Source organism: Cyrtonyx montezumae, unplaced genomic scaffold (assembly GCF_038088225.1).
Source record: "Cyrtonyx montezumae isolate F1298 unplaced genomic scaffold, pur_monq_1.0 scaffold_18, whole genome shotgun sequence".
Taxonomy (NCBI): domain Eukaryota; kingdom Metazoa; phylum Chordata; class Aves; order Galliformes; family Odontophoridae; genus Cyrtonyx; species Cyrtonyx montezumae.
In genome coordinates this window covers 166,842-180,053 of record NW_027071914.1, presented here as the reverse complement: position 1 = coordinate 180,053, position 13,212 = coordinate 166,842, and the positions used below count along the sequence as shown (strand labels likewise).

Here is a 13,212-nt window from a genome sequence, read left to right as displayed (position 1 = left end):
GTTCTTGACAAAGTTGTTGCATCTTTGCTTCTTCCAATATAGCTGGAAACAAAACGTTCTTTTTTGTACACTGAGAAGATCCCAGCTTTTCTGAGCTGCAAAGCATGGGAAGGAGTTTTGAGATAGGATTTTCTAATCTGGACTGCCTTGCAGCTTTACTTGGGGCTGCATTACATAGGAGAGTTGATCCAGTAATGGAGATTTTCTTTCTACTACAAAAAATATGGGCACTTTGTGGTGAAGTTGAAAGATGGGAGAGAAGCTCTGAAGGCAGCTTCATCTTTTCATTCTTCTTATTTTAGCATATTTTTAAAAGTTCTGCGTGCTGTTTCTTAAGAGTAGACCTGGCATGCCCGTAACTCCAGTTGCCAAAAAAAAGAAAGCATACCAAATTACCTCTTGACCCTTCCCTGATGACAAAAATATTTCTACAGACAGATTCTCTTCTCATTGTAGGGATTGTTACTTTGCCTTCAGCTAATCACAGATTAACATTACTTACCCTGATGTGTCTCCTTAATTAGAAACTCATTGTCCTAGAAGTGTGTGACACTATGTGTTCAGTGCAGTATATGTAAGGCAGCATTTAATTACCTACAAGAATAGCCAATACTTGAAGGATTTGAGTGAAACCATAATGGAAGTAGCTATATTTTTATTGGAGTGAGGGATGAGTTTCCATACTGTTTCTTGGACCATTGGTGGAACGTCAGGGAATTTAGGTCCCTCAGTCTCCTAAAAGTAAAGGAAAAGGCAGCAAGGACAAATTTATTTATTTACTTTGGAGTTGACACTTTTTTAATGCTGTAATTTGTAATTTCCTGGGTGGTATAAAATACAATGAAATACTTTCTTTTGCCAGTAGTGAACAAAAAGACATTTTGTTCTTAACTAGATGCTATGCGTAACCTTTGTGCTATCTTCAGGAATATCTTGCAGTAGAAGACTCATCTGGTGAGGGCTGCTTGCTTGGATTTACCTTTGTGCTTGTCCAGCAAAGCAGAGTATTCTGCTGGTGGTTCTGTTCTGTTGAAGTTCACATTCCAGGTCTTCATGACCAAGAATGATGTTTATTTGTAGAACAAGAGCCGTGAGTTCTTCTTTTTCCTTCCGCAGGACAAGCAGGAGGACTTAAAGAAGACTATTTTGGAGGGCATAGAGACGGGCAAGCATCAGGTGAGGCTGGCCTTTGATGCTTGTAAGCTGTAAGCTTCAGGATACGTGCTAAAAGATATAAGCATGACTTTAAGGCGTTTACATTTCTTAAAAAAATTCTTCTCAGGGCTTGTTCTGTAGACTAGAAACGCCTTCTTTTGCTGCATTTTTCCTTTTTGTTGTGTTTTCTGAAACACTGTTTAAAAAAAAGCAAAACAACAAGTATCTCAACCTTCATACACTTACCAGGTTATCTCATCCAGTCTATTAGTGCTTGTAGCTGTGTTAGACTTGATACAATGTTCGTCTTCCCTTTTCAGTTATTTAGTTTGAACTAGAGGCTTAGTTGAGTTCTTAGCTGCCCTTGAGGTACCTGTTTGCTTTGTGCCTTAGGAGGTTGTCTGGGACAATTAGGGTGGTGACAGCTCGTGTACTGTTTTGATAGGAGTTAACTCTTGAAAATAAGTGGTATATAATAGAGAACTGAATTGCTTGGCAGCTATCATCACTAATTTTGTGTAAATCATTTTGCTTAAAATAATAAATTTAGCCATTAGTTGCTGAATATCCACTTAAGAGTTAAATATTCACTGAGAGAGTGAACATTGTTGTGGATTGGAGATGTCAAAAAACTGAAGAGAGCGAAGTGGGTTTTACTTCAAAAAGTCATTTTGTTATAGAACTCTTACATTGGAAACTAACTCATGAAAAGAATCCCAGTGAATACTTGCAAACCTGAGAGAATAGTTTAATAAAATTATATTAAAAAGTTATACAAAAGTGTAGTGAATCATGGTTGTGAATAGAATGGGACTTGAAGTCAAGAATAGGAAGTATTATCAATGATTGTTATAAGGTGCTTTTGATGGCATTGCTTTTGTTCTGCTCTTTAAAGTACTGATTTGTCTAGAAGGGAAATACGTAATATTGTCTGGATCATCATCTGTTTTTGGGGTTCCAGTGAAAAATGTGCAAGTAATGTAAACTCTTACTTAATCTGGGGAACTGTCTCAGATTCCTTTCACTTCCTATGTGGTACCCAAACCTACAGAAGATTACACTCAAGCTTTCTTTCTGTTCAGATTGAACTAAATATTTTCTGCATGATGTAGACTTCTGCTTTTTTGGTCAGTGCTGGCATAGGTGCTTTATTTATTTATTTATTTATTTATTTTGGGTTTTTTTTTAATGCCTCTTTCTAATATGCTAATTATGGAATTACTCAGGAATTGGACAATGAAGAAAGGAAGCAGAATATTGTGATGACTACTAGGGGAGAAATTGTCCTTGGTGATAAGTTCTTTGCTAGTTCTTTTCCTGACAGATGACTAATTGCACTTGTATTTTCTGCTCATACAAGGAATAAGTACAGCAAAATTGATGTGAGATGCTGTTGGACAACTTTCATGTTCTCTATCCTGATCTTGAGCAAGGTTCTACTGAAGCATCAAAAAAATCTTTGAAATTTTTGGTCATTTCAGCTGAAAGAAAGGATGCAAGTAGACTAAGGCAGTGCATTGTGTTAACTTCTCATTTGTGTTTGTTCTAGATGTTTATCAGTGAAGCTTGAGTTGATGTTAATCTGTTGGTCTTTATTAGAGCTAAATATAGTGTTGTAGTCATAGAATTAGGTTTTAAAAAATATTTCTATCTTCTGATGTGATGTTTTGATAGTATAATAAATTTTGAAAGTCTATAGTAGATGGACACAAATGTTTTAGTTTGGGAGGACTGATGATGCGTATCATAGTGCAAGTATATATAAGTTGAGGATCAAATTCTGATTGGATGAAGTGACAGTTTGTGGGTAGAATAACTGAATTTGAGACTAACTTCCTGGCTCAAGTATTAGATAAACGAACAGAAAGGAGCTCATTAAAGATGTTAAGATTGGAGGCAGTTTAGGTGGTAGCAAGCACGCCCTGGTTTAGTTCATGGTCTTGAGGACCATGGACTTGGCAGAGTGCGAAGTCAGGACCCTGAACTTCAGGAGAGCAAAATTCCAGCTGTTTAAGGAGTTGCTAAATGGGATTCCCAGTGAGGCTGTTTTTAGCAACAAAGGTGCAGAACAGGTCTGTCAGTTCTTTTAGGACACCTTCCTGAGAGCACAAGAGTTCTCCGTTCCCCGGTATAAGAAATCAAACATAGGAGGCGGGAAATTCCCATGGCTGAGCTACAACCTGCTGGTTAAACTGAGGGAAAAGAGGGATGTGTAGAGGTTGTGGAAGCAAGGATATACGGCCTAGCAAGAATACAGGGATGCTGTCTGCACACGTCCCTGTCACTGTAAGAGAAGAACAAATCCAAGAGGGCCTCATGAGACTGAACGTGTAAAATTCTGTGGGGCATCCCAGAGAAACTGAAGGAACTGCCTGATGTGGTTGCTAGGACACTCTCTGTCATATTTTACAAGTCATGACTGTCAGACAGAGTCTCCAGTGACTGCAAAAAAGGAAACATCACTCCCAGATGTAAGAAAGGGAGAAAGACAGACATGGGGAACCTACAGGCCTGTTTGTATGTCTGTGCCTGAGAAGATGATGGAACAGATCCTCCTGGAAAGTGGAAAGGCTGAGATAGCTGGACTTGTTCAGCTTACAGAAGAAAAGGCTCTGGGGAGACACTTTTGTGGCCTTTCAGTACTTGTGGGGAGCTTATAAGCAGTAGAGAAACTTTTTATGTGGTATTACAGTGATAGGATAAGAGAGAGGGGCTTTAAACTCTGCATAAAAGAGGGGAGATTTAGGTTAGCTGTTAGGAGGGAATTCTTTACTCAGAGGGTGCTGACACACTGGCACTGGCTACCCAGAGAAATTGTGGGGCCTCTTCTTCATAGTCCAAGCAGCTTTAAGAGCACAGAACGTGCAGCAGAGGTTGCAGAGCAGATCAGCAGCCTCTGTACGCCACCTACTTCTCCAACCCAGATAACAGCACACTGCTCTGGCTCACAAGGTTTACAAAACCTTTCTGTCCTGGAGAAAGCTAAGAAAGCTTACATTGGTTTCAGAGAAACAACCCTTGGGTCCTAAGAGCATGTACAGACCAATGTTAGGTGCCAAACGCTGTCATGGAGCAGCTCTAGTCAGTATCAGCTACAATGATAGCCTACAGAGCCCACTTTATTTTCCAGGAAGGACCACAATTCAGTACCACCTGTACTTGCACAACTCTCAAAAGAGTTACAGCATTAAAGTACTGCTACATTTTAACACCAATACTCAATAAGGAAGAAAAAAACAAAAAACAACTTTAACTATGCTGCATCAGCAGATGGGTGGCAGCAGGGCAAGGAAGGTGGTTGTCCCCCTATACTCTGCCCTAATGAGGCCCCATCTGGAGTACCCTGTCCAAGCCCAGGAAAAACACAGAACTGTTGGAGCAGGTCTGTAGGAGGCATGAAGATGCTTAGAGGACTGAAACACCTCTCCTATGAAGAAAGGCTAAGGGAACTGGGTTTGTTCAGTCTGGAGAGAAGGCTTTGGATGGACTTCGCTATAGCGTTCCAATACTTGAATGGAGCTTAAGAGCAGGAGAGAGAGTGACATTTTTCGTAGCCTAGTAGTGATAGGAGAAGGGGACATCATTTTAAGCTAAAAGAGTGTAGGTTTAGATTAGGTAGTAGGAAATCTTTCACTCAGAGAGTGATGTGGCACTGGTGCAGGCTGCTCAAAGAAGCTCTGGGTGCACCATCCCTGTAAGTGTTTGAGGTCAGGCTTCACAGAACCTTGGGCTGCCTTATCTGGTGTGGGGTGGGGGCACCCAGCCCATGACATAGGGTTGGAACTGGGTGATCTTTAAGGTCCCTTCCAACCCAGCGCACTGTATGACAAGTCTCCTCTCCAGAAGTCCAAGGTAGTAGTTTTGCTGTCCTCTTTCTTGGCTCCACCAAGAATTGAGAACTCTGCCATTTCATGTTCACTCTGTCCAAGACATCCCCCAACCTCTATGTCTCCCACCAGACCTTCTCTATTTGTGATCAGCAGATCTAGTGGGGTAGCTCCTCTGGTAGGCTCTCACCAGCTGCAGAAGATCTTCTGTGCACTTTAAACCTCTGAGACTGCTTCTTCTGTGCTGTGTTGTATTCCCAGAACATATCTAGGAAGTTTAAGTCCCCCATGAGGATAAGGGCTGGCAATCGCGCAGCTTCTGCCAGCAGCTTGTAGAACACCTCATCTGTCTCTTCAGGATGTCTGCCTTGTTAGCCCTTCCCCTAATCCTTATCCATAGGGAATCAACCATATCATCCCCAGTCACAACCTCAGTAATGTTGAAGCACTCTTGAACATATAGAGCCACAACACCACCCCTCTTTCCTTGTCTGTTCTTTCTGAAGAACTTGAAGCAGCAATCCAGTCATGGGAGCAATCCCACCATGTTTCCATACTGGCAACTGTAGGGTGGATAATTCGAAAGGATGGAATTCGGAGGAGATATCACAGAGGATGGTATATTTCTGTAAGGCTTTATATAGATGGTACACAGACTACTGGTAAGTAAAGGGTGGCTCACCTTTTACAATGGTTGAGGCTCACTAACAACTCCACGTGGGAGGGATCTCCGAGAAGAGATCCTTCCCTGGTGGTGGTCAGCCCTTAAATGGGGTCTGGGAGAGGTGGAGCCAGACTCCACCCCTTCCAATCACACAGGTACATTACCTTCACCTGTGCCCCCATGGCTGACTCGGTGCTCACCTCAGGTGACCAATCAGTGGTTCAGGCCGTGATTCAGCAGTTCCCATACACTCCACCCCTTCACAACATGAACCACTGATCAAGTAACCATAAGGTGAGCTCCCCTTGATACAGAGACCCAATACATTACAACGCTTACATAATTGCCCGTCGCAACGCATGTTGATGTAATCCGAGATGAGAGATGATTGGCGCATCAGTCGAACTCTTCTTTGGGCCAGTGCTCGGTGGTATCTACTGGAAGCATGTAATCACACAGTGCAGGTCTATCTTATGTGTCATCAGTCCCTGTTAGACCATCACCAGATGCTGCACATGGTCTTATGGCAACTCTGGAACACTGTAGCATTGTTTGGTTCCTTCTGGCGACTCATAGACTTATGGGGAGTAATATAAGTGTTTTAGAGGTATCAAGAGGGGAAGATCCGCTCTCCAGGGTAAGGTACAAGCCGTATTTCTGTCTTGGGTTAACACTTCAGCTTGTACAGGGGCATGCCCTGGCCTCCTGTACCAAACCCTTTGGCCCGATGTCTGTGGCTGTACGACTATATCAGGCACCAAAGGGGGTGTCCTGGTCTGCCACAGAGACATGATAGGGGTCCCCTTAGCAATGAAGACTGGAGTGTTAACCATTATTTCAGTAGGCCATGTACCAATTACCGGAGGGGCTACCGAACCCCCCACCTCCAATAATCTCCCCCAAGGTGCAAGTAGGCTGCACCATCGTGGTCCTACCTGCACCTTCCAGAGCCATTTTATTTTATTGGTACCTGGTTTTAGGTCCTCAGGGGCAGGGAGCAGAAGATTGTTCTCACGGCCAATCTGAGGTCTCACCTCATTATCGGTGCCCGTAATTTGGATCCTAAGTGGGGAGGCCCATGTTGTCTGTAACATTTTCAAGGCACCGGGTCTGCCATCTCTAGGTCTTTCATTCAGGTCCCGCAGGGTCTCATGGAGTCTCTTTGTCCACCCCTGCAGGGACTGAGAGTCTTCAGGGCAGCCTTGAGAATACCATTGTAACGTTCGATAAGGCCTGCCCCCATTGGATTATATGGCAGGTGGAATCGCCACTCAATATTATTTTCTTCTGCCCAGCGTTGTATCACTGCACCCGTGAAATGACTTCCTTGGTCGCTCTCGATGACTTGTGGCGTCCCGTAGGCAGCCATCTATTTTGTAAGTGCCTTTATAGTGTATGCTTGGTTGGCTTTTGGTACTGGATAGGCCTGCATTAGCCCACTCGTGGTGTCAACACAGGTTAGGGCATATCTTGCCCCCTCAGACTGAGGGAGGGGCCCAATATAATCAACCTGACACCTCTGTAGAGGATTGTGTCCTCTAGCAAGATGGGCTGTAGTTTCAGGCAACGACCTCGGTCTTATCTTAGAGCAGGCGTCACAGTCTCGGCATGCTTGAGCGATGTCCGATAGTTGTACAGGCAGTCCCCACGCTTTAGTGCCTTCTGCCCAGCATGCCGCAGCTTTTGATGTAGCCAGTAAGCGATATTCTCAGATGGCGAGTTCTCAACCCATCTAACTCGGGCCAGTGTGTCGGCTTCATCATTTCCTGGTGACTGTAGGGGTTGATGACCAGAAACATGGTAGACACGTACAGTTCTGTGTTTGACTGCATTCCATATGTGTAACCACATATCTTTGCCCCAGATCGATCGGGAGTGGATAGTCCAATCCTGGGTGGCCCACTGTGCGATCCAAAGAGTGAGCCTCCGATACACAGCCCAACTATCTGTGCAAATATTCAGGATACCATCACCAGGTTCTTTGGTTATAACCATCCACACCGCCCGCAGCTCTGCCCACTGGCTGCTTTGACCATCCCCCTCTTCGAACCAGATTGTGTCTGTGGCAGGATGGTACACTACTGCTCTCCACTTACTTGGGTTGCCCTTGCTGGACCCATCTGTGTACCAGGCATCTTCAGGAATAGGATATTTTCCTTCCTGGACGGGACTCTTCCATGGTGGAGCAACCGAAGTTTGTTTCGGTGCATCACTATGATACGTTACTGGGCCAAGAATCTTCTGGAGCTCTTCTTTCAACGGTGAGGAAGACAGACTACTCCTCTGACTGAGATAGGTGACCCATCGTGCCACCGTCTGCACCTGGGCCACCCCCATCTTAGGAAGATGGGTCAGATCTCTTACCCACCCCTGGATTGGCAATGTAGTCTTGACTATAACTTCAGCCGTTTGGGTTATTGGCTCTACCGCTTGTAATGCGGAATAGGCAGCCAATAACTGTTTTTAAATCATACTATATCTTTCCTCTGCTCCATGCCACACCTGAGACCAAAATCCAATGGGGGTCCGAACAGAACTCTGACGTTGCCACAGGCCCCAGCCAAAGCCATCTTGAGTTACGTGAACATCTAGCTCAGCTGGGAGGGTTGGATCAAATATACCCAGTGCCTGGGCTTGTGTAACCGCCTGTTTCGCCTGTTGGAAAGCATCCTGTACCGTTCTCCCCCAATCCCATAATTGGCCCTTTTTGGTAAGTCTATATAAAGGTCTCAGCAGCTGTGCCAAATGAGGTATAAAGGAACGCCAATATCCCAATATACCTGGAAATTCCTGCAGCTGCTTTGGTGTTGTAGGGACTGGAAATGCCTGAACCTTATCCACAATGGCATTAGGTAACTTTGGTCTTTCCTGACCAGACTACCCCTAGAAATTTTACGGACAGTCCTGGACCTGGCACTTTTTGAGGATTGATAGCCCATCCTCTTTCAATTAAGTAGGCAGTTAATGAATCTGCTGCCTCCCCTACTGCTTCCAGTGAGTCGGATGTTAACAGGAGGTCATCAATATAGTGGTATAGGTTCACATTGTTTGGTCTTCTCCAATCAGCCAGGTCACGTGCCACCAAATTATGACAGTATGTTGGTGAGTGCACGTACCCCTGTGGCAAGACCTGAAAGGTCCACTGCCTGCCTCCCCACGTAAATGCAAATTGATCTTGTGATTCTTTAGCAATAGGTATTCTAAAAAACGCATTTGCTAAATCCAGGACACAATGGTAGGTTTTAATTTCCCTACTAAGGGTGTCCATTAAGGAGGCAATATTGGGTACGGCCGCATGGATGGGCGGTGTGACCTTATTTAGTTCCCTATAATCCACCATCATTCTCCATGTTCCATCCGACTTCCGTACTGGCCATATGGGGGAATTATATGGACTGTGTGTAGGTCTTATAGTACTTACTTTCTCTAATTCCTGCACCGTCTTTGATATTTCTTCTTGCCCCCCCGGGAGTCTGTACTGTCTTAAATTAATAATCCGGCGTGGTTTCGGCAAAGAAATGGGCTCATGTTTCGCATGGCCCCTCAATATTGTCCATATTGCCCAGATACTAATGTACCTCTGCCGAAGTCTGAACTCTCCCACAGTCGTCTGGAGAGCCAGACCCCATAGAATGTCTGTGCCCAAGATGTATTCTGGAATTGGGGCAATCGACACCTTATACTTCCGGGGCGGGAGACGCCCAACCCCCAGTTTCAACCATGTTTGGGTGACTGGAATGGTCTGTCCCCCAGACCCACCAATCATTACTCTATTACCCTTAAACTTTGATGGGTCTCTGTATATAATCGAAGTTTCTGCCCCAACATCCACTAGAGCCATCACCTTCTGAACATCCGTTTTTGACCAAAATATCGTTAATTCTACATAGGGCCTCCGGTCACATCTGGAGGCTATACAGGGACCAATGTCTTTCGTTACTCCATGAATTTCGGTAGATCCAGATCTTTTGCCACAGGTGGCTCAGACATTGTAGCCCGCGACACCTGTGGATGTTTTTTCCTTCTTTTTGGTATTATGAAATCGGCCAAATTCGAAGTTGTTGTAGGTGCTTCCTGTATTATTCGTACTCCCGACTTTCTGGGAGTACTCTGAAATTTCTGATCATTCCTTATCTGTTTCTAGAGTTGTAATAAAATGTGGTTGGGTTGCCCATCGATTTTAACAAATGCAACTCTGGCCCATGTAAGATCGTTAAACATGGTCTTCCGAGATACTCGTATGGGGCCTGATCGGGGTATCCATGGGGTAGGCTTCTTGGTTTTTATTGCGAAGGCCTCATCCTCCTCTACCATGCGGATATTACGCCTGGTTCTTTTGCGCTCTGTTTCCCCTAGGTCTGCCACTAACTGAGCTGTCTGTTGAACAATGGCCTCTGAAGCCACCAACGGGTTCAGTATGGAGACCAACATCCCATATAGGTGGGAAGGGGCCTGTTGCAGTATTAGGTCTCGCACACCTGTCGTGAATTTCTCCGTATCAGGGCCTTCAAACATGTCAGAGTACATCGCCTCCCTCATGCCCAGTTCTTGAATATATGTTTGGAGGTCCTCCATAGAAGACCATAGACCTGTGTTAAGTGGTATGTCCATTTTATCAGGCCATGTCAAACAGCATGCCACCATCAACCAGTCTATAATAGTATGGGTTTCATTAGTATAATGCATGGCAGTGTATAATCTTTGCCTTAAGGCAGGATGTATAGTTATGGATGCCAACTTGGACATCTCCATCCCATTGACTAGTATGCTTTCAGCTCCTGCATCCTGTAATCTTCGGAGCCATGATGGTATGCTCTCTCTAGGCTTCTGGTGGAATTGCTGTAGTCCATCAATTAACTTGCCATGTTGAGCGAACTATTACACGTAAGCATGTTTCAGCAGGGGGCCATTGGTCAGAAAGCACCCCTGCTGGTCTATCTTGCATGTTTTTTTTTGTTGTTTTTTGGGTCATGAGTGGTCAGATCTCAGATGGATCCATCATAGATGGAGCTTCGAGATCTGATTTAGAAATCTTATTCTCTGAAATATCCAGGTTTCCTATCTCAGGGACCTGGGTATCCTCAACTGAGAGGGTACGTATCTGTCTTGTTGGGACATTCAGTCTGTGTTTTTTAGTCATGAATGTACCCAACTGCTGTTCCAGTTTTTCAATACAATCCCTTGATAATAGGTTTTCAGTCTCTTATGTTCATATTTGTTGTTTCTAATTTATGCAATGTCATGACTAGAGGCCAAGCTACCGCAGAAGCGGCTAGCTGAAGCTCCTTCATAAATAGTACATCCTTATCTAAGCCAGAAAAATAATCTGTTAAGCTGACTGGAGAAGGAGATACATTCCCTGTAACCTGCAGGGGTCCCCATTTTGCAACAATGGTGACCAAACCATAATAGGGTGACCCCATAAGCCCTGGAATTTGACCAGGGATTGTTTGGTCTAGGGGAGTAACATTCTCCCCCCTGCCCCCGTTTGAAAGTGTTCCAAATGAAGGACATGTTTCATATATATAATTATTTTTTTTAAGCCTGCCTGGCTCACCAATTGTAGTGTGGATAATTTGAAAGGATGGAATTCAGAGGAGATATCACAGAGGATGGTATATTTCCGTAAGGCTTTATATAGATGGTACACAGATTACTGCTAAGTAAAGGGTGGTTCACTTTTTATGATGGTTGAGGCTTGCCAATGATTCCACACAGGAGGGATCCCCAAGAAGAGATCCTTCCCTAGTGGTGGTCAGCTCTTAAATGAGGTCTGGGAGAGGTGGAGCCAGACTCCACCCCTTCCAATCACACAGGTACATTACCTTCACCTGTGCCCCTGTGGCTGACTCAGTGCTTGCCTCAGGTGATCAATCAGTGGTTCAGGCCATGATTCAACAGTTCCCATACAGCAACTAGGTTTGCCTGCTGCACAATGGCTTCCAGCTCTTCTTGTTTGTTGCCCAAGCTGCGTGCATTGGTGTAGATGCACTTCAGATGAGCCCCTTGCCTCACCCCCTGTCCCATTGCCATTCCCCTAGGCTCATCTCTAGCGAGCTTGGTTTTATTCCCTTCCCCTTTCATATCTAGTTCAAAGCCCTCTCTACAATCCCTGCCAGCTTCTTGGCAAGAATCTGTTTCCCCCTTTGAGACAGGTGATGCCCATCAGCAGATCTCAGGCTAGGTGCTGAGTAGACTGCCTCATGCTCAAAGAATCCAAAATTCTTACGTTTGCACCAGCCTCTTAGCTATGTATTTATAAGATGGATTTTCCTGGTTGTCTCAGGATGCTTCCCTGCCACTGTAGAAACTGTCAGCAACCATCACTGCTGGCCTGAACTATCAATAAAGGATAATAATTAAGGGGGTGGATCAGACTGGGATGTTTTCTAGAAATATCCCTGACCTGGACCCCAGCGAGGCAGCACACCTCACTATGAGAAGGGTCAGGCCCTCCTTTCCTCTCAGAAAACTACCCTCTTTTCTTTCCTGGCAGATGCAGTCTTGAAGCATGGAGCTGACCGCCTCACCTAAGATGAGTTTGGTAGCAGGCCTCCCACCTCATCCAAACTCACCTCTTTTTCTGGTTTCAGGGCTTCAAACCTATTACATAGAGGCACCTGGGGAACCGATAGGGGTTGCCTGCATCACTGAGCTGGGACCTGTTGCCATTCTTACTCTCCTCTTAAATTGGCTCTCTCCACTCAACTGTGGCAGGGGAGAGGTTCCACCTTGGTTTTGGGGGTGCATTCCCAGTGTCTTTCTTGCAGGGAATCACTTCACCAGTTGATCCCACTTGCACTCTCTGATGGTCATTAATCTCTCCACCTTCTCCCTAAGCTCCACTACCAGGCTGAGCAGCTCGTCTACCCGTTCACAGCTTGTGCAGGTGGAATTCTTGCCAACCTCCCACAACAGCAACAGACTCATGCACTCCCTGAAGCCAGAGGTCTCAACTGCCATCCCCCTGTCTGGGTTGCCACAGTCTTGTGGAGGCAAGCCCACTGTCTGGTAGAGACAGTGTTTAAACCTGCAGTCTTAGGGACTGTGATGAATAGGGGAGCTGGTCTCCTGTGGAAATACAGACTGAGATTCTCAATAGCTCGTCTCTGTCTCTACCAGCATAGCTGGTCCACAGATCATGGGTTAAGTAGCTACACCAATGTGTATTGACTCACCAGTAGTGGTGGAGGAGTTGGTGTGCAGCCTCTGGCAGGGGTTCAGTACATATAAATCAGAGCTGCAGACAGATCCTTTCCAGCTTGTTAAGTGAAGTGGCTGGCATTGTTGCAAGGCCACTGTTTCTTACATGGATGTTCAACTTTTTGGCTTGCCTGGTCCACAGTGAGTGAAGAATTGTCTTGAGCCACATATAAACCATACTGAATGTAGTTCTTTTAATATAATTTTGTTCATTAAAAGAGAAAAAAAAAGAGGGCTACAAAAACACATTGGGATATTTGACCTTGTTTTTGCAAAACTAATGCATCAATATGTGGTTCAGTGCAAGTGGTTACTACTCATAGTGAGTTCCCAAGGTGCTCATCAAAGCACTCTTCCTGTGCT

General features: G+C 44.9%; 1 protein-coding gene across 13 annotated transcripts in view; it reads left to right on the top strand.

Annotated features, from left to right (window-relative positions):
- Positions 1-13,212, top strand: part of ANKHD1 (ankyrin repeat and KH domain containing 1) — a 140,280-nt gene that overhangs the window by 74,959 nt on the left and 52,109 nt on the right. For 10 of the 13 annotated variants that reach the window (XM_065734391.1, XM_065734389.1, XM_065734386.1 and 7 more), the window contains exon 11: positions 1,117-1,176. The exons of the other annotated variants lie outside the window; for them this stretch is intronic. In XM_065734391.1, coding sequence (XP_065590463.1) covers positions 1,117-1,176 — 60 coding nt within the window. The remainder of the gene's footprint in view (positions 1-1,116; positions 1,177-13,212) is intronic. 13 annotated transcript variants of the gene reach the window in all.